Source organism: Hippoglossus hippoglossus, chromosome 1 (genome assembly GCF_009819705.1).
Source record: "Hippoglossus hippoglossus isolate fHipHip1 chromosome 1, fHipHip1.pri, whole genome shotgun sequence".
NCBI lineage: Eukaryota > Metazoa > Chordata > Actinopteri > Pleuronectiformes > Pleuronectidae > Hippoglossus > Hippoglossus hippoglossus.
The window spans coordinates 18,668,439-18,690,241 of NC_047151.1; the positions used below are offsets into that span (position 1 = coordinate 18,668,439).

A 21,803-nucleotide genomic window follows, 5' to 3' on the forward strand; every position below is an offset into this window, starting at 1 on the left:
ATACATGTAGGAGACGACGAAGATGTCAACTTGAAAAGACATGCGAGTGCAAGGTTTGGCTGTTTGAGTGCTGCAAACCAAAAACACGGGGATTTCCGCAGCAGAAGTTATACGTCATGTCCTGTCTCCTTTATGCTCGACCCAGACGCCGCCCCTCCCCTGAACCCCCTGACAATCTCCTGCTGCCTTCTTATGTAAAAGGGAAAATCCGGAGAAAGTCCGGGTTGAACATTTTCTGGAGTTCATGTCTGAAAACAGTTTACTAAAAGTCACTTCAAAGAGAGGCTTTAAGAACCACAAGCCCTGAGGCCCCTGGAAATCAATAACCTTCATATCCATATGTTAATTTGCTGCATGTTAAAATAATCACTTCAACCTTGATAAAATGCTTAGCAATAACCACGTACACCGTTTGTATGTACAATGTATAATTGTACATACTGTATGTATATATGTTTTAAATACATGTGTGTGTGTGTGTGTGTGTGTGTGTACAATGTCACGTCTATGGACAAGCTCCTCAAGAGAACTCCTCGGGTTGAGCACTTGGAGGACCTCCATTTTGTGTTTTCCCACTGCCGCCGTTGCATCCCGTGATCTCCGTGTGGCGAGACGTGATGTAGCTCTTCTTCCTCGTGGACAGGGAGTGCTTCCTCCCAGAGCCACCACCGGGGCCGCCGTCACCTTCAGCGGGGTCGTAAACAACCACCATGGTGGTATCCATTCGCGACAGCGTGTACATGCTGCTCTGGCGTGTCGGGTGCAGCCGCGTCGAGCGCAGTTCCAGCTCATCGTAGCTCGACACCTTGATGAAGGGGCACCAACGAAACGCTCGCTTGAAGCCTGCTCGAAACCTGGAGGGGGGCCAAGAAATGGGAAACTAATGAAAATTACATGTGGAACGTACCTGGCTGATGGGTACATTTTAATAATATAGAAGGTTCCATGGTTTCTTTTCTTAGAAGCAGCATACACTGAATACTGTGCTGTGCCCAAGATTGACTCTTTGGCTGAGAAGAGATTGCAATCAGATCAGCTGAAGCTGTGAAAACACTGTTAGTAATTTACATCTAAATGTTGTGCATTGATGTAAATGATGTCACTGAGTGTGGGAGTGCAGTATTTACAGTGAGAGTACTCCACAGTTAACTGGAGGTTTAATGTATTGAGGTTGTATTCCATTAAACATCCCACACGCTTGTGAGAAGTACTGTCACAGCAAATCTTCAGTTTTTTTCTACCGTTTTGTTGTAAATACATTGCATTTCCAAAAGCATTCTTAAATTTCATTTCTCAATGTTTTTCAAAAGCATGTCACCGTTCGAAAAACGATATTTTTGGTCTAATAGATCAAAAGCGAACGGAGGACACAAATAAAGTATTTATGTAGTAAATAAGAGAAAATCAGAGGGACACATGGAGTCAATGCAACAAAACAACATAATGAAATGTTATTGACCTACAGAAACTGATCTGTTTTCCTTTCCCGTGTCATTAAACTGGATTTTTGTTTACGCTTGAGTTAAAAGCACCATGGATGGTTTCTCTTTACCATTAGCAGATAATGAGGAGCTCTGACAGAGCTCAGACTTTGAGTTTGTAAATGAGGAATCCAGCTTTTATCATCTGGAAAACAAATTGATTACACTCAGTGATGTGATGCACACTGAACAAAAATATTAATTACAGCACAAACAGTACGGTTTTTGGGGGCTGATGCTGATATTAGTGGTAAAATATATATATATTTTTAAAATGCAATGATTCCAAAGATGTCATTATCAAACAATCATGACAAGGAAATGTTATTGAGGCTTGATATTTTACAGTTTAAACCTAAAATTGATTCAATGAATAAAAAGAACACGAATACTAACAAATGACTTGAATTAATAAAAGTAAACACATGTTTTTCTTACATGGAATGTAAACATAAACGATACGGATATAATTGTGAAAAGCCAACATGTCTGGCAACAGCTTTAATGGACAGGATGCTGATAGCTGACTCCCGTCTCTCATCAGCTGTGGCATCTTGCCATTTGGTCCAACTTCAGCTTTTACTGTCCCCAGTTGAAGGATTGTCAGGATACTATTTGCTAATTATAGACATTTTATTGTAGCCATGTCTGTCGAGCCTATGGATTAGCTCTGTTTTCTCTATTACTATAAGACCCATTCAGGCTATTTTTTGTTTCCTACCATAGAAATACAAAGAAATAAAAGAAACTCTTACGTCAAAATTCAAAAACTGAATTCTGCGTTTATCTTTTTGATCAGCATGATAATAGAATGAATTCAACTTGTGTCCTCTCAGTCAGTACCAGTGTTGAAGTCGAGCTGTTCCACTGTAACCCCTTTGTGTTTAGTAGTTTGTCCACTGAACCCGGTCGATACCCACCTGCTGTTGAGGCAGCAGTAGATGATGGGGTTGTACATGGTGGAGCTCATCGCCAGCCACAGCACCGACAGGTAGACCTGCTGGATGTTCTTCCACTTGCTCAGACGCTTGTTGAGACCCGTCACGATGAAGTAGACGTGATAGGGCAACCAGCAGAGGGCAAAGGTCACCACCACAATGATCATCATCTTCACCACCTGCAAGAGAGAGAGGGAGCGAACGAGTGGGTGCAAGCGGTGTCCATGGAAACACAGACAGAAGCGGAGTGAGGGATATCAGTGTGCATGCTGGTGAAAATTATATAGGAAAGAAAAACAACTGACTACCCTCTGTCACCCTCTCACGAAATGATGAACATTTCAATATTTGGGGGGAAGAACGAGTGCATGTAATTTCAGTGCTTTCCTGAATTACAGTATTTTGGTTGCACCTGTATCTGGATGTGTGTGTGTGTGTGTGTGTGTGTGTGTGTGTGTGTGTGTGTGTGTGTGTGTGTGTGTGTGTGTGTGTGTGTGTGTGTGTGTGTGTTCCAGGTATTAATCATGTTCTTTTGACTTGTCTTCCTTATGGGGACCAAAAGAAGTCTCCAGAACGTAAATTATTAAATCTTAAGGTGAAGATATGTTTTAAGGTTAGGTTTAGGTCAGAGTAAGGGTTAGAACCAGTCAGTGTAATGTCTGCTGTTCCGTGCCTTTTGTTAAACTTGACCTCCATAACCTCACTTTTTAATAAATCCTGCTCACTATTCCTTACGTTGGCCTTTTATCTACATGTGCAGAATCATATAAGGATGTAAAGAACAGTCCCTCCAATTACAGATGATTGTAAATCCATAATAAACGTTTTTTTAAACAATTTATTTCCTTGTGAACATTAACAGTTCAGAACTTTGATTTGCCAGTAGGCCTAATTGTTTTAAACACACATGAACCATGTTGTTGTATTTATCCCGGATTACTTTATTCAACATTTAACATTGTTTAACTTTTACACAGTGGCACAAAATCCCATCTGTTCCGTACCCGGTCAAAACCGACCAATATGATATTATATAGAAAAGACATAGAAAAAAAATGTATGTGTGAACACATTGAAGAACAACAGTAACAATATTACTAAAATTCATTAACATTACTTTTTCTAAGATTTATTTTACAGTTTTTGTACTCGTCTGTTTCTCGTGTCATTTCAACAGATCCCAGAAAGCAATTTTCCATAATTTCTGAATAGTTTATCGACTGATACATGTTTCTTATTGGACGTGAACGGAATAAACCGCAGTGGCTTCTCTCTGGGTGGTAGCTGGGAACACGACCTATTAAACTGTGTGACTGGAGAGTCATTCTCCTGGAGACAAAACAGACACGTTTGCGTCCTTGCTGAAATGTAAACAGAAATCCTGACAACCCACTTTTTTTTTCCGAGTGCATGTTTCAAAGACGTTTACCACATTACATGTACCGTGCTGTAAACTGTGCCAGGTGGCGGCTGAACAGAGGTGAAGCACTCAGTCAGTATTTTCTCTGTTTGATGACATTGTGCATGGAGGCTGTCTCTCTAAAGACGTGATGGGGGTTCGAACGCGGCTCAAGAGGAATAACTGAAGAGTCGTAAAGGCTCAAATTGGCGTGAGTGCAAGTGTAAATGTTTCTGTCGCAGGTGACGTACAGCACTTTTACCAAAGAAGCCTCCAACAGGCGTATTACAGCATTTAGGAGGAGAAAGTTCTAAAAGGAATGTGAAGGGTTTGATGCACTTATTCAAAATTATATGTGTCAGTCAAATCTGTCTGTGTCTCTGGAACAGTGAAAACTCCATTTTAAAGGTAGTTCATCCATCCATCTCGACCCATTCATGCTCACAACAACAGCTACGATCAATCTACGATCTCCAATTGACCTGAGTCCAATCTGCGGGTCTTTGGACTGGGAGAAAAAAGTACCCGTCCAAATCCCTGCATGCAAACAAGGAGGGAAACCAAAAAATGGCATCAACCCAACCCGGGAACATTGTCTTGAAAAAAAAAAATATATACTTTAAATTTGTTTAAAGGATTCAATTAAATAGTGTGTCACTTTAGCTTTAGAAAACTAATTTGCAGCAGACTGTTTAAGCACATTTGATGTTTTTGGACAATGGAGCTCCGGGGGAACAGACTACACAGGTAATTAGTGTTGGATAATTCAGACTGAAGCTATAGTGTTGGAATCTTTTCAATCAGGTTTCTTGTTAATTCACTCTCATCGGGTTCCCCATCCTTTTGAGGAATCAGGTTTTTCACCAAGCTAAATAACCCGAAGGTAGAAACCCACATTTGCTCTCGTGTCTTGTTTTAACTGTTCATATCTGAAATACCAGAGAACTCAATACAATCCATTTAATTTATGATGTATTTACACATAGGATACTTTGTATGAAGCTGGATTCCAAAACATTCAGAGTATGTGTGTCTGCTTTACCACAGTCCTCACAGGAAACCTATTGTTTTGACATGTAAGTACTTTACATCACATTATAAAAGTAGGGAACTTATTACATGTGTTGTGAGCCAATTTTAAACAGTCCAGAGGAGAAAAAAGTAGGCATTGTATTTCTTTAAGATCTTTAAACCAAGCTAGTGCTGCCTAAAATATTACACATTATTCATAGGCAGGAAAAAATACTGCATTCCTCAAGTATTTTACTCTAAAATCCAGTACATAAGCGTAAAGGTTTCGGGCTTGACATCTAATCCACAGTCTTCCTCGCTCTTCTTCCTCAGATGAGCTCATTCAGAGTTTTATATTAAAAATATTTTACCATCTCTAGGACTATGATTAAATCTAAAGCAATACTGAAATGTAAAAAACTCCTGCCATTCTTTTTAAAAAGGATAAGAAGAATGTCAAAACACCAATATTTAATGAATAAAGAAAATGTCGTGCGTCTAGTGTTAAGAAGCTCAGATGAATGACAATATGCAACTTAACAGAGATTTTTTATGGAGCTAATGAGAGGTTTTAGAATGTGGAATGTGACGCTGTGGGAATGTTTTCTAATGAGGAGGCTGTCGGGCCACACATGTTGAGGTTGAGTATAAAGGTGCTGATGGAAAAGATGAGATGTGAAGCCTGATTCCCTTTATCTGTTTTAATGAAACTGGGTTTCAAAATGCACTGATCACTGATCTGACCCTAAAAGCTGGGGAAAGTTGTCAGACGGAACAAAACATGAACATTTTGATTGTTTTCAAGAGATAAAATGGCATAAATAATAAAAACCTATGCAAAGAGCCAGTGGGACATAAATTACTGTCAATCATAATTGATATTTCTATGAATAATCACAGTCACGTTCAAGTCTTTTTTAAATGAGTAATGAACTGCAGTCTTTTGACCAGGGTCAGGATTGGGTCAGTAAATAAACCTTTGTGCAAGGGAAAAACCGCTGAAACCAGAGCAATCAATCACAGATTATTGGACACCATGTATCCTAATTAATATACAATATAATTATGAGTGAATTAAAGTGGCATTGCAGTGTGTATTGATTTAAGACTATGATGCTTTGTTGTAAATACCACATTAATTAAGAAATATTATAAATTATACAAAATTAAATGTAGTATAAATCCTATAATGTCATCTTGTGTTGTCTGCAGAAGTGTAAAAAATGCATCACCCAATTAATTTCCACAGACATGTCAGTGCTCATTGTGCTCTGGAGTGTGCATGGATTTTAATTCTTGACTAATTAGAATAAATCACAAAAACGACATTGGTAAATGTGAGAATCATTGAGAAAGCTGCATAACTGGGTTTCTTAGGAATTTCTTCTGAGGAATATTTGGTAAATGGAGGAAAAGAGGAAGGAAAATTATGCATGGTGCCAACCAACCTCTGAACTAACCCTCAGCTTGAGAAAATAGTTTAAAATGGTAGTAAACTAAAATCTACTCGTCACCGTTAGAGTTGGATGTGTTATTTATATTATAGCTTCCAACTCCCTGCTGTATGAGTGGGTCGACGTCTAGACACCAGACCTTTATTATGCTGTACATATTCTGCATTAACACACAATCTTATCCACATTAAGTGGCTGGCTGAAACAAACAAGATATGTGAATATATATATATATATATATATATATTGATTAATGAGCATTTGAGATGCTGTTCAGGTGTTATTTACACATAGCAACGAAACTGTTTCCCTCTTCAAAGCAAGACAGAAAATAAGCCAATTCCTTTACATTCAAAACGAGTCCTTTGAATCACTCCAGCAAACATCATTTGGAGATAAAACAGAACGTGAACAAAACGACGAGTCATCAGTCTAAGTCATTTAACTCCCCAGCAGGAGAGGATTCTGTTTAGCTTTCACTCTACAGGACCCAGTGCAGATAGCGTTTCTGTGTTTTTTTCTCCACCAGCAGCAAAACACATGCAAGGTTTTGCTTGTTGCACAGTCCCTGACAACAAACATCTGCATTCATACAAATCCTCAGGACAGAGCAAGGTTTTAGAATCCTTGAATGCAGAAAACGAGTCTCTAACAGCAAACAGCTGCTCCGTGTGGAGAATTTGCCACATGCCAAATATGAATGAGTGAATTCCATCAATTTTAACAAGATGGTTTTTATGACTAAGGCAGTTTTCTCAAAACATAACTGGACGGCAGCCGGCAAGCAAATGAGAGATGGCTGTGAAAGAACATCTCTGAAACAGAAACAGAGCAACTTATAGACAAACACCATACAAACACTTTGTATTTACTCTCTGTATCTGGCATAAAAACTCAGTCAACACTGTGTTTCACATATAAATCAAAGTGAGCAGTGGGAAACAAATGGAAGTGCATGAGGAAAACCTATTAGTTCAATGCTTATTGGCTTTTGAAAGAACCGTAATGAACCTCGCATGCTAATGAGCTTTTTTATCATACAGAATGGATATTGAGTTAGATTTTAAAACCAGAACAGTCTTGGGGGTGCCCCGGCACTAGATTTATGTTCCTTCATTAATCCCATAAATGACTTCCCATTAGTTAGCTCCAAGCCACGATGAGCTCTATCAACAATTCATCATTTGGTACAATAAAGACAAAACCCAGAGCCAAAACAAAGTGCAGAGAGTGCCTAAACATTACTATACAAAAAATTCATAGACACTCTTCTGCAAGATCATTGGTAGAGACAGGGGCATTTCAAGGTAATTTGGGGGCCCTATAGGCAGAAGAGACCTGGGGGGCCCTAATTGTCATTGGTGTGCACTAACATTATCAGGGACCCCTCAGCTTATGGCCCCCTGAGGCAAGTGCTTGTTGCAGCACCCATAATAATCATGTGATAATTTTACTGAAATATTCAGATGTTCTGATAGCAGCATCAGAAATTCCGTTAAATACTGTTCAAAAGGCCGGGTCAGGCATCGGCGAGTACGCTAATTTATGTAGCAATCTGATACCACATCAAGTAAAGTACTTTCACCCACATAAAACTGCAATGTTTTCGCCCTGGAAGTCACTTCTTCGGCGATACTAAAGAGCAGTTGCACTGTACTGCCATCTGCAGGTACTGTAGATGGCAGTACAGTGCACTGGAGAAGAAGTGTATCGTTAGCCACAGCTAGCTAAGATCTGAGCACCACATGCGAGACTTCAGTTTCAAGAGCTGTGTTTTTTCTGTAATGCACTGGTATCAGAACGGTACTCGGTTTTGACCAATACGCAAAGTCCATGTAATTTTTTGCTGTTGCAGTTCAGCATTTTTAAGGCTAAATGTTTTTTACTCTACAAACCTATAACACACAGGAAGCAGGACATGAATCCTGTGTGTATGTTCACCATCCACCTTGGATGTTGTAAAAATACTATACGAGTACAATACAGAAATACTTTCAGCAAAATGTGCCCAAAGTATCAGATATAATGAACGTCTCCCTCTCACTTCTGTGCTATAGAATAATGTAAAAACTATTCCACAGGGGAAAAGGGTTGCTAGTGTTTATAATTGAGGCAGCGCCTACGCTTCCTCAAAAAACATCTCTTGAAATAAACGTTTAGATGATAGATGTGATTCAAAGGAGACTCACAGCTTTATAGTGAGTCTTTGCTCTTTTGTGTCAGTTATGTGCCATTGAAAGAAAGAAAGGAAGATCCAAGGTGCTGTGGTGTTTCAATAGGAGCCTTTGTCAAGGTGTGAAACAGACAGAGAATCAATTTTTGCCTTGAACAGAAGAGCAGTGGAAGTTACTCGACTGTGGTCCCACTACTTAAGGCCGCCATTTACTCTCAAAGGAAAGCAGCCAACTCCTATTCTATCATAGAGTGGCACTCTGACTGACCCTTAAAACTGTTTCCGATGTGATTTCCATTACGGCAGAAGGCCGAGCTCCCGCCTGTGCAAACCTAAGCTCGTCTCGCAGACACCTCCATTGACACCTGTCCAGTCGGGATTAGAGCAGAGCCATTATTGCCGGAGGTTGGCAGGACACACAAACACACTGGCTTGACACTAAATTTCTGGAAAAATCAGATTTTGCAGAGATAATCCATCCCAATCCTCTCACACACACACACACACGTCCCCGAGACTTCAGACGACATTCGATTGACTTACTGGAGACTTACTCTAACCTTAATCATATTTACTACTTGCCTAACGCTAATCTAAACCTAACCTTACCTAACCGTAGAACATGCTGTCACTTAAAAATGTAATGATTTACGTTATGGGGACTTGATTTTTGTCCCCATAAGGTAGACAAGTCCCCATAGTGTGACAGATTTTGACATAACAAGAGTAATACATGAGTAATACATGGACCACCTACACACTTAGTCATCAGAGAGGAACCAATGGTGCTTCAACAATAAAACGAGCACAGATTAAACTGATTTCAAAGATTCATACATCAGTGTTATGACCGGTCAGCCCCCACTGTGAGTTTAAAGTAGTGCGCCTGCAGTGTGGTGATTACCGTAGAATGGATTCACTTAATACAACAGTCTTGTGAATTTCTTTCTCAATAGAGACGATGAAAAATAATCCCAAAAAAGATGTATTTGTATTTCTTCCTATCAAATCACAGAGGAATGTGTCATCAAGGTGAAACTCAAGAAAATCCTGGAGTTAGATCTTTATAAAAAATGACACTGCATCATTACTTCATTTCCTCTTGGTGACCTAAAAAACTTGACTGCATGGACCTCTTGTGTGAGTCACAGCAGCTTTTGAAGACATAATCGTCACTGTTCAACAAACCATAGAAGAAGAGTGGTCATGGGGACGTCACTGATTATTTAATTGATTTAAATTGATATCTTTGGTCAAACAAGAGCACAGTCTGGTCAAACCACAGCTGATTGTAATGGGTTAAAATAACAGTGATGATTTATAATCATTGACAAGTAGCGCAGAGCTATTCCATTTATATAACAAGTCTAAACAGGATGCGTTCAGGCGCAGTACTGAGTTGTGGTTCTGTCTTTGGAAGCACTCGAAGAGAAATACTGTTAACTTCATTAACATGCAGGGAAACAGACTTGGAGCATAAACAAAGGTCGTATTAATGGGGATGTAGCATCTGTCAAATGTGTCATTACGCAGCCTTAGTAAACAGCTGTATTGATTAAAATAGAAGCCAATCGTTCCATCTGACATGCATGAGATTGACCGACACAAGTCACTGCAGTCTCTCAGTGTCTGTGATGTGTCTGTCGCAGTTCTTTTGACTCCTGTGGAGGCCGTCTAGTTGATTTTACTTGTGTGTTTTCCTACTACTTCACCCCACTGATTTGAATGTTTTTATTTATCCAGGGTTTTCTGGGATACAGTTAAAACGGAAGGTTTCGAACCAGCTACTCCTGTGATGCTTGGCAGTGTTGCCCTGGGCTGTGCTCTCTTCTGTAACCTGTTCTGACCAGAGCATACGAGCACTCAACTCTCCACCCTCATGACATTCATCCCCAGGACAGACACACTGCACGATGCAACCACAACACGACATACTCAAACAAACATATACACAAAATGTAAACTACTTTTTTTTATCAAGGGACTAAAATATAGAAAATAACACTGAAAATAAAGAGAAGAATAAAAACATGGGTTCTCCTGTGCACAGAGAGCAGCACACAAACATATATATTCACTTACTGATCTGTGCAGCTGCTCTGGATCTCACCTCCCCAAAGGTTCACTTTCCAGCTGGAAGACTCAGAAATAACAACCCGAGGCGTGTGAAGCCGATACTGATGCTCAGGAAAGGTAGAGCTCAAGCAGAGACAAGCGAAGGAGACGTGGACCCTGTGGTTGCTCTGGAGCATTCGGCAGTTGTGGAGCACTCACAACATTACACGAATGACGAGATTAGAAGCAAAGTAATGTTTTCCAGTGAAGATATGTAGTGAAAAGGAAAGAATGTCAACGCAGAGTTTTGTCTGGGAGCTGCACTTGTGTCTGTTCCTATTTTTATGATTTTTTTAGTGATGCAGAAAAGTACCTTACAGCTTTTGACCACTCACTGGTTTGATACTGTAGAAGATGTAGCAGTGATTGGTCAGTGGACACCTGAGGTGCGTGAGCGTCTGGATACAATCTGTTTATAAATGCTTCACTTTCTCACTTGTTTAAATAACTGTCAGCCTGCAAGTGTTTGTTCATTAAATGTTTTCTTTGGTATTGACTCCCCTCAGCTTTTCACATTTGGTTATCTTTTCTTATTATGGTGATGTTGTGGCTTTTGAGTGGTTTATGGGGTTTATACACAGTATGCGTTTCATATCAGTCGGGTGTTTATTGCTACGTTCATTCATCACATAGTTGACCAAACAGGGGGAGTTGTACGAGAGCAGCGGGCGTCTGGGGATGCCTGCGGTATCTGTAAAGACTGAGTAGATGTGCAACTCATTTCAGAAAATAGAAAATGTAAATTGGTTCAATAAACTAAGCCACTCTCGTAGATACCAGTCCCTCAAAAGATTACTTTTTTTTTCATTCTGATGTATGAATTATTCCCTGAGAAATTGATAAAAAAAATGTAGGAAGAAATAAACAATGGGGTGTTAAAGAAAGTGATTAAATAAATTACCGGGGTGAAAATATAACTTCATTGGTGGAGGTATAATTAAAGTAAAATAAAAACCAAATTTCCTCTTGTTCGCTTGAAAATTACCATGGCTGCTTGAGGTTGCCTAGCAATAAAAGCCGAATGAAGATTTCTTGCGCATGCCCCCGAAGCTACGTGCACGATTCCAGCCTTCTCTAAGCTCCAGCAGCCTGATCTCTCTTTTCATCCAATCACAACCAGACACCTCCATCCCTGCACCACCTCAACTGTGGATACCAGGTCAAATCCCTTTAACCTTCCAATCAGAAGCCCTCCATCAGACGTTTCAACTTCCTGCTTCAGTCCTCATCATCACCACCAGCTTCCAGGCTCCGGGGGAAGTCTCCTTCATATCCTACAAAGCTTCCCCCTTGGGACTTAGTACCAAAGTCTATTCCTCTGTTCACAATTGAATTGATGTTTCTAACATAAGAAAGTCAATAATATTTCCATAAAACATACAGTAGAGTATTATTTGTCTTAAGCCGTTTTCAGGCTTGACCTGCGGGTGAAATCTGGAGAATTGGCTACGGAGTTTATCCAGAGTTTTCCTTTCACACATGCACACGTTTTCTGCACAGACGTGTTCACAACAGCAACAAATTAATCAGGGGAGAGGTGGAGCAGCCGGGTGCAGCAGTCAGAGGCAGGAAGTGACGCGTTAACTCCGCTGCGGAGATCACATTATCATGTTTACATCACGATGACACCGGTAAGAAGTGTCATCAACGCCCCCACTCGCTAGCGGTGACTCAAGCGGGGGCGGGGGGGGGGGATCCCCTGCTGTGTTCACACAACGAATTATCCTATATTTACACAGACTTCATACTAGGAGGCCAGGCAGAGAAAGTCCACAGAAACTGGGGAGCATCTCAGTTAATATGGAGGAACTTTTTATTTTAATTCTTAATCTGCTACAAAAAGTGGGTTTCTCTTATTTGTCCATTCATCACAGCACCAGAACACATTGTTTAAAAAAAACTTTCTTGAATATGCTCCAGACTCCTGGGACATAAAGGGCATGGGTTCAGATGTTTCGACAAACAACGCCTCAAGACAGGGTTGGTTTTCAGAACTGCAGTCTGTCGGGACACATGGACAAGCAGCTGACTAAAGACAAGTGACAACCTCAAAGGTTGTGTTGAGTGGAATCAAGGTTTTCTCTGCTGAAATGTTCTCGGCGCAGCACGTCTACCTGCCGCACACGCTCGACAAACAAATTAACGTTAACAGAGGAATTAGGCTGAAGTCCTGAAGGTAAAGTGGATCAATGAGTTAAAACCACCACTTTACAGGCAAATACGCTTCATCTTCCCTCAAATTTCTCCTATTTAAATTCCGATCATGAAAAAGATGAAGCGAGGTGATAACTACGTGGAGCTGCTCACAGGCAGAAAATGACAGATATTCCCGGGTCTTTGACCTTTGGCGTGTTGACAGTTACTAATTAGACCGCCCCGAGTCATATCTGCATCCTCGAAGGTATGGATCTCTATTTGCACCTGGAGCGCTCTTACCTTCCTTTTAGCCCGAAGCTGCCCGTGATAGTTATCACACGAGTCTCCTGGGATCTCCCCTCCCCACAGCGTCACCCCCACGATGGTGTAAGTGATGGCCATCACCACTAAGGGCAGCACGTAGACCAGAACTGTCACTATGATGTGATACCTGGGAAGAAGAAGGAGGAAAAAGAAGTCAGTGTTTAGGAAATATTCACATGATGATATTTCCTTACACAGATTGTATCTTCTGTTTGCGCCTCATGCTCTGTGGCACCAAATGAAAGTTGATTGGAACTGTCATGTTTAATATACTGTTATTTGAACACAGTTTTACCAAGGACGAGGAGGATGATGCTGCACCACACGTCACACTGTTTGGTGATAAGCTACAAAAACACTGACTCAAGGTCTCTGGGAAAAAAACTCCATCTGTGAATTTCCCATCACACGCAGGTCATATCCTCCTTTATTAGAAATAGCAGTCACAGTCCAGCTAAGTACAGAGTGTGAATGTCACCGTCAAAGTAAATGGAAGGGCTTATTGTGAGTCACACACAATGTGCTTAAAGTGGAAATATATAAAACAAAACATTTCTTTAGCTCTTTCAACATGAGTTCCTTTCCTTTTCTGAATGAACCTACTGTGACAACAGTTAACATGCAATGACTCAATGTTTGCACTGAAATGTAGATTGTAACTTTAAAACAGTAATTCAATTCTAATTAACCTACATGGAGCGACGAGTTCAAACAAGAGGCAGTGGTTGTGGAGCGCTGGTATCAAAGGAAACTGAAATGTTTCTTGTTAAAGAGAGTTTATCTAAGTATTCCTCACATGAAGGGGTCGTCGGCCATGTGGGGCCAGGCCACGTAGCAGAGCGTCCTGCGGGGCAGCGTTCGGACTCTGGAGAAGTAGCAGAGGGGGAAGGCGAGGACCACGGCCAGACTCCAGATACAGACGATGACTCCTGTGGTGGCCTTGGCTGAGAGACGAGGCTTCAGAGGGTGGATGATGGCCATGTACCTGCAGGTCAAAGGTCATGAGGTTAAAAATACACAACTGACTCAACAACATGGCAATCATTGACTGATTATCGATTTAATAATTAAATGTGTCATTCTTCATTTTCTGGAACAAATCCTGTAAACCTGGGGTTCTGGTGGATTACTCATTTCAAAAACACCGTGAGGAGATTTTGTTTGAACGACACCGTGATACACTCCAAACCGACAGGAGATCGTAGCTCTGATCCTGAAGGACGCTACATGACTTTCAATGGCTGATCACAAAGGCTGGAGCTTATCCTGTCACCTCAGTGACTGGAACCCTCCGAGGGACATCAACAAAGATGCCCCGTCTATTCACTAATTGATTGGCTTTTATTCTGAGAGGCACGCTGGCCCTTATGGACGTCAGCATGTCAGAGGAGCTGGCCAATCAAGTATAAGCCAGTGGATTCACGGTTATTTGAGCTTCAACAAGCTTGCACAAAAGTGGCTGATCTACAGGACACCAAACCAATGAACAATAAGAGGGCAACGTCAGTAACACACTTCGATTTTAGTAAGGACATTCATTGGCATTATGCTTTGCCTTGCCTGTTACCCTAACCTTCATCATCACTAATTTTAAGATTTACCATAACCTGAATTTAATGCTTATCGTCAGCCTAAACCTAATTCTGATCTTCACCCTAGACCTGACATCATTGTAATCTTCACCCAAATCTTAATTTAAACCTATATCAAATCCTTACCCCAAACCTAATTCTAATCTTATTTGTAATGTTCACCATAACCCTCATTCTTATCTTCACCCTAATCATAATCTTCACCCTAATCATAATTCTAATATTCACCCTAATCATAATTCTCATCCTCATCCTCATCCTCATCCTCATCCTCACCCCAATCCCAACCTAACTCCAATCTTCACCTTAGTCATAAACACACACACACACACACACACACACACACACACACACACACACACACACACACACACACACACACACACACACACACACTCGCAGAGGCATTAGCATCCAGGGGGCTCAATCACAGAGACATTACAGCAACAGAATAATAAATCATGTCATGTTTTTGTTCCACCTGGGAGTCTGTCATAACTTCAGCTGCACAGGGAAGCTCTCCTACAACGTACTGTTTGGAAGCCGTGTCACTGTGGTTTGACAATACCAAGTAAACACACCATTTATCAACGTCTGGTGTTTAACTGGCAGAGAAGACTCAAGGCAAGTAGCCAAATATTATGCACACAACTAAATGTCAAGTGTCCTGAGATGAGAGAGAGATGTTTAATGTTCTGCCACCCTCACTGAGCAGTGTCACAAAAATACTTAAGAACGCTTAACGATAGAGGCATCTGGCCATGCAGACTGTTTGCTTTGGTACCTCCAACAAAGAGGTTTATGTTTTCATCCCTGTCTGGAAGGCTACATAAAAACTACTGAACAGATTGATTTCGAAACTAGGTGGAAGGATCAATGTTTTTTCTCCCCATCTTTATTCAAAGGCATGGCCTTTAACTTACTTATTGACTTTCAACGTCACTCAAAAATCTGCACTCAAACTCAAATAGCCCATCCTTGAGATTAGATTTTCTCTTTTCTTTCAAACTGTGTACTTGCACTCATATTTTTTGCGATCCAGCTCTTCTCTTCTGTTTCTATGCTCCTACGAAACCTCTGCTACTCCACTTTTTTTTTCTGCACACTTTGTGCATTACAAGTCTGTCAAAATTCCCAAACCAATAGAATGCCAGGTTTAGTGTTGACAAAAGAAAAGGTTGCGCCCTTATTGTGGATGAACTTTACTTGAAATTTACTTTGAAATTTAATTCAAGGGGCAACAAAATATCTGAGTGCAAGCACACAGTTTGCGCACAAGCAGAGCAAATTAGAGCACAAACGGAGCTGAATGTGAAATCAATAGGTCCTGCTCTCATGAATAAACTGAAAGACCACGCTCTTGAATAAAGAGAGGAAGAAACCCATAGGAGGACGCCACATCATGTTCAAGAAAAATATTAACATACTTCGTGAAGACTCCTTGACCTTGACCTTTGCAACCAAAATCAAATCAGAGTCCAAGTGAAGGTTTGTGCTCTATTGAGTGCCAGTTTCTCCCAGTTTGGACATATAACCTTTTACGATTTCTGCTGTCACCACAACACAATAAAGGTGACTGGATTTTGTTTGTGGTGATGGCAGCATTGACACATTATTCATTAATAATTCAGTGACAACAACAACATTGTGACCTAATACACTGGATAGACCACTGACCTTACTGTCAAGAGTTTTCAATGAGACTTTTCTTCTAGCCCTTTACAGAGTCAGGCTAAGACCTCAGAATATTATATGAAGAGAGTGGCGACAGTGGAGAAAGAAAAAAACTCCCTTTATAACTAAAGAAACATCTCAGAGTGGGCGGCCATCTGCCTGCACCGGTTGATCACTGCTGGTGATTTTCCAACGCTGTTTGGGCAACAAACAAAATTCCATTAAGCCTCATTATATTCAGTGGAGGTAGAAATCTCACAGATCGATATCTAGAGACCTGGACAAATGAAATCTCAAAGTAAACGCACAAGTTTAGTTAAATGACTTTTTTAAGAAACTGTGATGTTACCCAGGTGAGAATACATCAGGAAAATGTCGAGTGGGCGTGTTGATGTTTCTAACAAACGACACACACTAAAGTGAACATGTTTTAATACAAATATCTCAGGATGAAGAAGAGGTGTCACACACTTCAAAGATGCCGACAAAGATTTGTCAACTTGGAGAGACAGAGATTTGAGAGCTTTTGGTGATTAGGATTATGTGATGGTTGTATTCACGGCTATTAATTAAGATAAATGGTAAAATTCGCTGCCTCGCCTCACTCATTACATGGATTCTATTTAAGTTTATTGCTTCACCCTGCACACTGACATCATTATCACCGGTTTTGTTATTTTATCTCCGGTAACGTTAAGCTAACGAAACACAACCAGTCTTTTAAGTTGTGAAATCTCATTGATTGCTACCTTTTTGACACTGCAATGTATTCTACAAGAGGCGCGGACATTTAGTTTACTTCGTTTAGTCCTAATTAGTTGTATTCATTCATTTTTCATTGCTGTTGAGTTACTTTGTGTTTGCGACATTAGACCTCCTTCCTGGTTTGGCCGAAAGGTGAGGCTGAGGGTGGAGCCTGCGTAAATGCAAAGGCCTGGTAAATGGACCAGACCAAGTGCTGCATCAGTAAAAGGGGGATAAAAATAAATGTCAAGAAAAGTAATTATGCGCTTGTATGTCCTTAATGAGGGGAACCTTTGCCTCAATCAGTGAGGAGGCGAATAAAACATCCACTTCCTGTGTCAGGCAATCTGAAGGATGGCTTTGTGTGTAGTTCAACTTCGGTGAACTTTAACCCCGGATATTGGCTTCACATTCACATATGTGTGACCGTGTCCTTTCAGCTGCTCGGCCCTTGACCGTCCGACGCTGGTGTCGATGTACACACAAAAAAAGAAAGTGATTTCCCCAGCTGAATGTCATGTCCTGCCTCCTGCTGGTCTACACAGGCACCACTCCTCACCTTAATGTTCCGCACATTGTCCTGTGGTCATGAACACATCTGACCTGGACACCCTCCTGCTGCGTTCTTCATATATGACTCACAAACTATAGAAAATATTTTGAAAACAGTATTGTTGGTAGGGCTGTTTAGTTGCCAATTGTTGCAGTAAAGCAATAGTAGCACACACAGTAGCTTCATATGTTATGAATGGTCAACAAAAGATATTACGTGCATATGAAATGTTCATATACGAGATGTACTTGAAAGAAAAATACAGATTGTAAATATATTCAGTGCATAATGTGAATGTTTTACTGGTTGTTTTGCGGGGCGGCTGTGGCTGAGGGGTAGAGTGGTCGTCCTCCAACCAGAAGGTTGGCAGTTCAGTCTTCCCCATCTGCATGCCAAAGTGTCCTTGGGCAAGATACTGAAGATACTAATAGATGTTGAATGCACTAATTGTAAGTAGCTTTGGATAAAAGCGTCTGCCAAAGGACATGTAATGTAATGTAATGTAATGGTTGTGGCCCTAATGAGTGACTCCAGACAGTGATTGTGTGACAGTGACAGTGTCAGTGTGTAGGGATGTATTCTCATTATCACATGCAGTACACAATTGCACGTGCAGTAACACTGTACATAAGTTGTTTAACACAATGCTGCTGCAACCACACATCCTGAAACAAATATATATCATGAACTGTAGAAGTTTATACGCTACTACTTCACTGTTTTCAGTCGTAATGATGTGACTTCATTCTACACATTCAGCAGTGTGACAAATGAAAAAGTCACAAGCTGTGATACTATGAAAAGCTTTAAGGCTTCGCCAGTTACCTTTCACACACACACACACACACACACACAGACACACACAAACATGCACTGGACCGGAGTTTATCTTTTGCTGCAGTGCCCAAAGAAAAACGGCACAGGGAGTCAGCAGGAAGGACAAATTCACAGATGATCACGAACTGTGGCCTCATGCCATTTCAAGACATCAGGGGAGAGACAGCACCATACTGGGGTTACGAAAAGCATGACCAGGGGGTTGCAGCTACGTCGCGTGGGTCACGGTGATGTTCTGTTTCTCAGCGCACACTTGACAGAATGGAAAGGACACAGCGAACCAAAAATACAAACGCATGGAAGTTGCTGTGGAAGAGCTCGGCCTGAGGAAACACACTGTTCCCTGTGTCAAGGAGAAGTACCGGAGGAGAAAAACACCTCGCACAATATTACAACACACTGTGACACTTGCACACAAGCCGCACACACACACAGACACTCAGCGTGTGTGTGTGAGAGTGTGTGTCTACAGCTTCTACATGATCTTTGTTTTCATTACACTGAGCCTGTGGCCGCTTCCTTCATCGGCCTAATCCCTTTATTCAAACATTATGACGTCTGACGGTCCACTGATCAGTGTCAAAGCCCGGCTGATAGTGACGACTGCATGGCCACATTTACTGGAAAACTACAGGGGGAAAGAAAAGAGAGAGTGATGGAGGGAACAAAGAAGGAAGGAGAGACGGAAAGGGTGTGGGAAAGCAAAAGGAGATGAATAATATGAGTGCATGTGACGGAAAGGATGAGAGTCAGGGAGCATGAAAGCATGGAAGGGTGATCTTCTCAAGGGTGTTAGTGCACACGCACACACGCACACACACACACACACACACACACACACACACACACACACACACACACACACACACACACACACCCGTGGAGACTCTTCTCGAGACAACAGCCACAGTCTGTGATTGAGTGGCTGTGAAACATAAAAATAAATGTTTGGAAAAGACCCTACGGAGTGAGAGAGAGCAGCCCCCTCTGCTATGCAGCCGCCTTTCCACTACAATAATGCAAAGCACAAATAAATAATAACCCACTTCCCCACTGGGGACTGAAATAAATGTTTGCGTAAGTCAGCAGGGAGCATGTACTCTGATTAAATAATGGGGGGTCACGAGGCCATCAGAGGAATTTTCAATTGAACCAATGGAGACTCCATATGCATGAGCTCTTCTTTTTTTTTTAAGCATGAGGGCACAAGTTAGGATATGAATTAATTCCATTGTAGGGCTCATTGCAGCGTGGAGGGCATCGCGTCCTCAAAAAAGACTTAACATGAATCTGAGTTGTTTTTCTTTTTCTTGTCATAAGCACAGGATTCAATTTTCCACCACTGCTGGTCGAAGGGATCATAGTCAAGTGGAATAATGGGAAAGGAGATGTCGAACAATCATGCGTGAAACCCTCGAGATGAAAGTGTTGGGGTGACGAGGATATTCTTTCATCCTGTGTAGCTTTAATTCTGTTGCCGCATGTGCTCGGGACATTTCATTGCTCATGTAATGATTTGATGGTGCACTGGGCATATAGGTATATTCTACACCCTTGGCTGGAGATGCACTTCCATATATACATCATTACCTTATATTGTGTATCTCTTCAATACGTACACTGATATTTTCTGTTCATCTATTCCAGTGCACATACGATTTACAGAGACACCCATCAAATTATTTAGATGTTAATATATAATAAATATATTTAAATCTTATTATTCTCACTTTATATTGTATTGTACACATGTGCTGTATGTGTGACTGTGGTTGTATTGGTGGGGAGCATCGATATGTATTTTCTATCTTGTTGTATTGAATGTTTTATATGTTTTACTGTAAAGCACGTTAAGTCTATACCACTGTATGAAATGTGGTGTACAGATTAAATTTTAGTGATTGATTAATTACTGTGGACTACGACACTATATCTAATTCTTTTTAAATCTTTATTGTTTTTAACTGTGATATTTTGTTTTAACTGTATTTATGTATTATTGGATTTTTACGCACCAACCAGGAGTAGCGTGCTTTGTACAATATACGATAATAAAGGATTTCTATTCTATTCTATTCCTCTCCCTCTTCTATAAAAAAGAGAGAGAGAGAGAGAGCATCAGTCATTCATGACATATTGTGCCTCCATCTCACCTGTCCACAGCTATCGCGGTCATGGAGTAGATGCTGGCGAACACGGACGTGACGGGGAAGAAGTTGTGGAATTTGCAGTACGCTTCTCCAAAGTACCACTCCCCGTGCGCGGCGTAGATAAAGTTTATCAAAGTGTTGAACGCGGCCATGGACGCGTCCGAAAACGCCAAGTTGAGCAGAAAGTAGTTGGTCACGGTCCTCATGCGTTTGTGCGCCAGGATGATCCAGATCACGATCAGGTTCCCGAACACGGCCACGGCCAGCACCACGCTGTAGGCGATGGACCAGAGCGCGACGCGCCACGGCGGCTGCACGAACTGGTTGGTGTAGTTGGACGTGATGTTGGATCCGTTGTGCGGAGCCGCCATCCTCTCCTCTCGTCTCCTTCCCTCTGAATGCTTGTTTCACTCGGATCTACCTAATGAGGTGCGGAGCTGTGGAGTGTCGTGGGAGAGGGTTTGAGTACCAGCAGGCACCATTGCGCGCGAAGCATCACCACTCGCTAAAAAGCAGACAACTCCCAACAAAGGTTCCCTCAGTGTGGTCTCCACACGTCATAAAGTAACCCAAATGAAACGCGGTGAAAGTGAAAACCTAAAGTGTCCCTCAGTGCCTGTTGAATGTGAGTGAGCGCACAGCCTCTCGTCCTCCAGCAGCAGCAGCGGGCAGGGCGCAGTGCGCACTCAGTGACGCACAAGTGGCACAAGCGGTGAAAGAGATTGATTGATACTTGTAGCTGCTGGTTTAAACTTCATGAATAACAGATGGGCCAGGCTCTCTCTCTCTCTCTCTCGCTCTCTCTCTCTGTAAGATGTAATCATTCAGTGTACAGAGTGTATACCTTTATCTTCCCTGACCCCTCAGATGATCTGCAGCATGTCACAAACAGGATATTAGAATATTGCAGAAAGTGTTTCTGTGCTAGTCCAATTATGCAGAAGTGCTATATGTCCCTGACACCAATATGCAGTCAAATTGATTTCATCTTTATTATAATACAACATTTTTTTAAATATAGTTATTACCTGGCTTGGCCTGCATTGTCAATGCGGATTGTTCATAAAGTCCTGTAGCCCTATATCTGTTTTTAGAGGACTACTCCTTGTAAGGGTGTAGGTGGCAGTGACTCAATTCAGTGGTCGCATTTAAAGATCGATTGTGTCACAGCGGCTTGACATTTCGAAGGTTCTGTCAAATGTGGCCGACAAAAGTGTCCTTT

The 21,803-nt window shown here is 41.4% G+C and overlaps 1 protein-coding gene across 1 annotated transcript; it reads right to left on the reverse strand.

Annotated features, from left to right (window-relative positions):
* Positions 1-304: 304 nt before the first annotated feature.
* On the reverse strand, positions 305-21,254 carry tacr3a (tachykinin receptor 3a). The gene is made up of 5 exons (XM_034595777.1): positions 20,585-21,254; positions 13,828-14,016; positions 13,008-13,158; positions 2,402-2,598; positions 305-854 (listed from the first exon to the last, which is right to left on the reverse strand). The coding sequence occupies exons 1-5, from the start codon at positions 20,950-20,952 to the stop codon at positions 521-523; spliced, it is 1,239 nt and encodes a 412-aa protein (XP_034451668.1). The 5' UTR covers positions 20,953-21,254; the 3' UTR covers positions 305-520.
* Between the last annotated feature and the right edge of the window lie 549 nt (positions 21,255-21,803).

Bases quoted from the DNA above. Each gene is read 5' to 3' on its own strand.
- tacr3a (XM_034595777.1), bottom strand. From the start codon at position 20,952: ATGGCGGCTCCGCACAACGGATCCAACATCACGTCCAACTACACCAAC. The intron at 14,017-20,584 runs GTGAGATGGAGG...TTTGACCTGCAG, and splicing joins ACCGCGATAGCTGTGGACAG to GTACATGGCCATCATCCACC. The intron at 13,159-13,827 runs GTGAGGAATACT...TCTTCTTCCCAG, and splicing joins ATGGCCGACGACCCCTTCAT to GTATCACATCATAGTGACAG.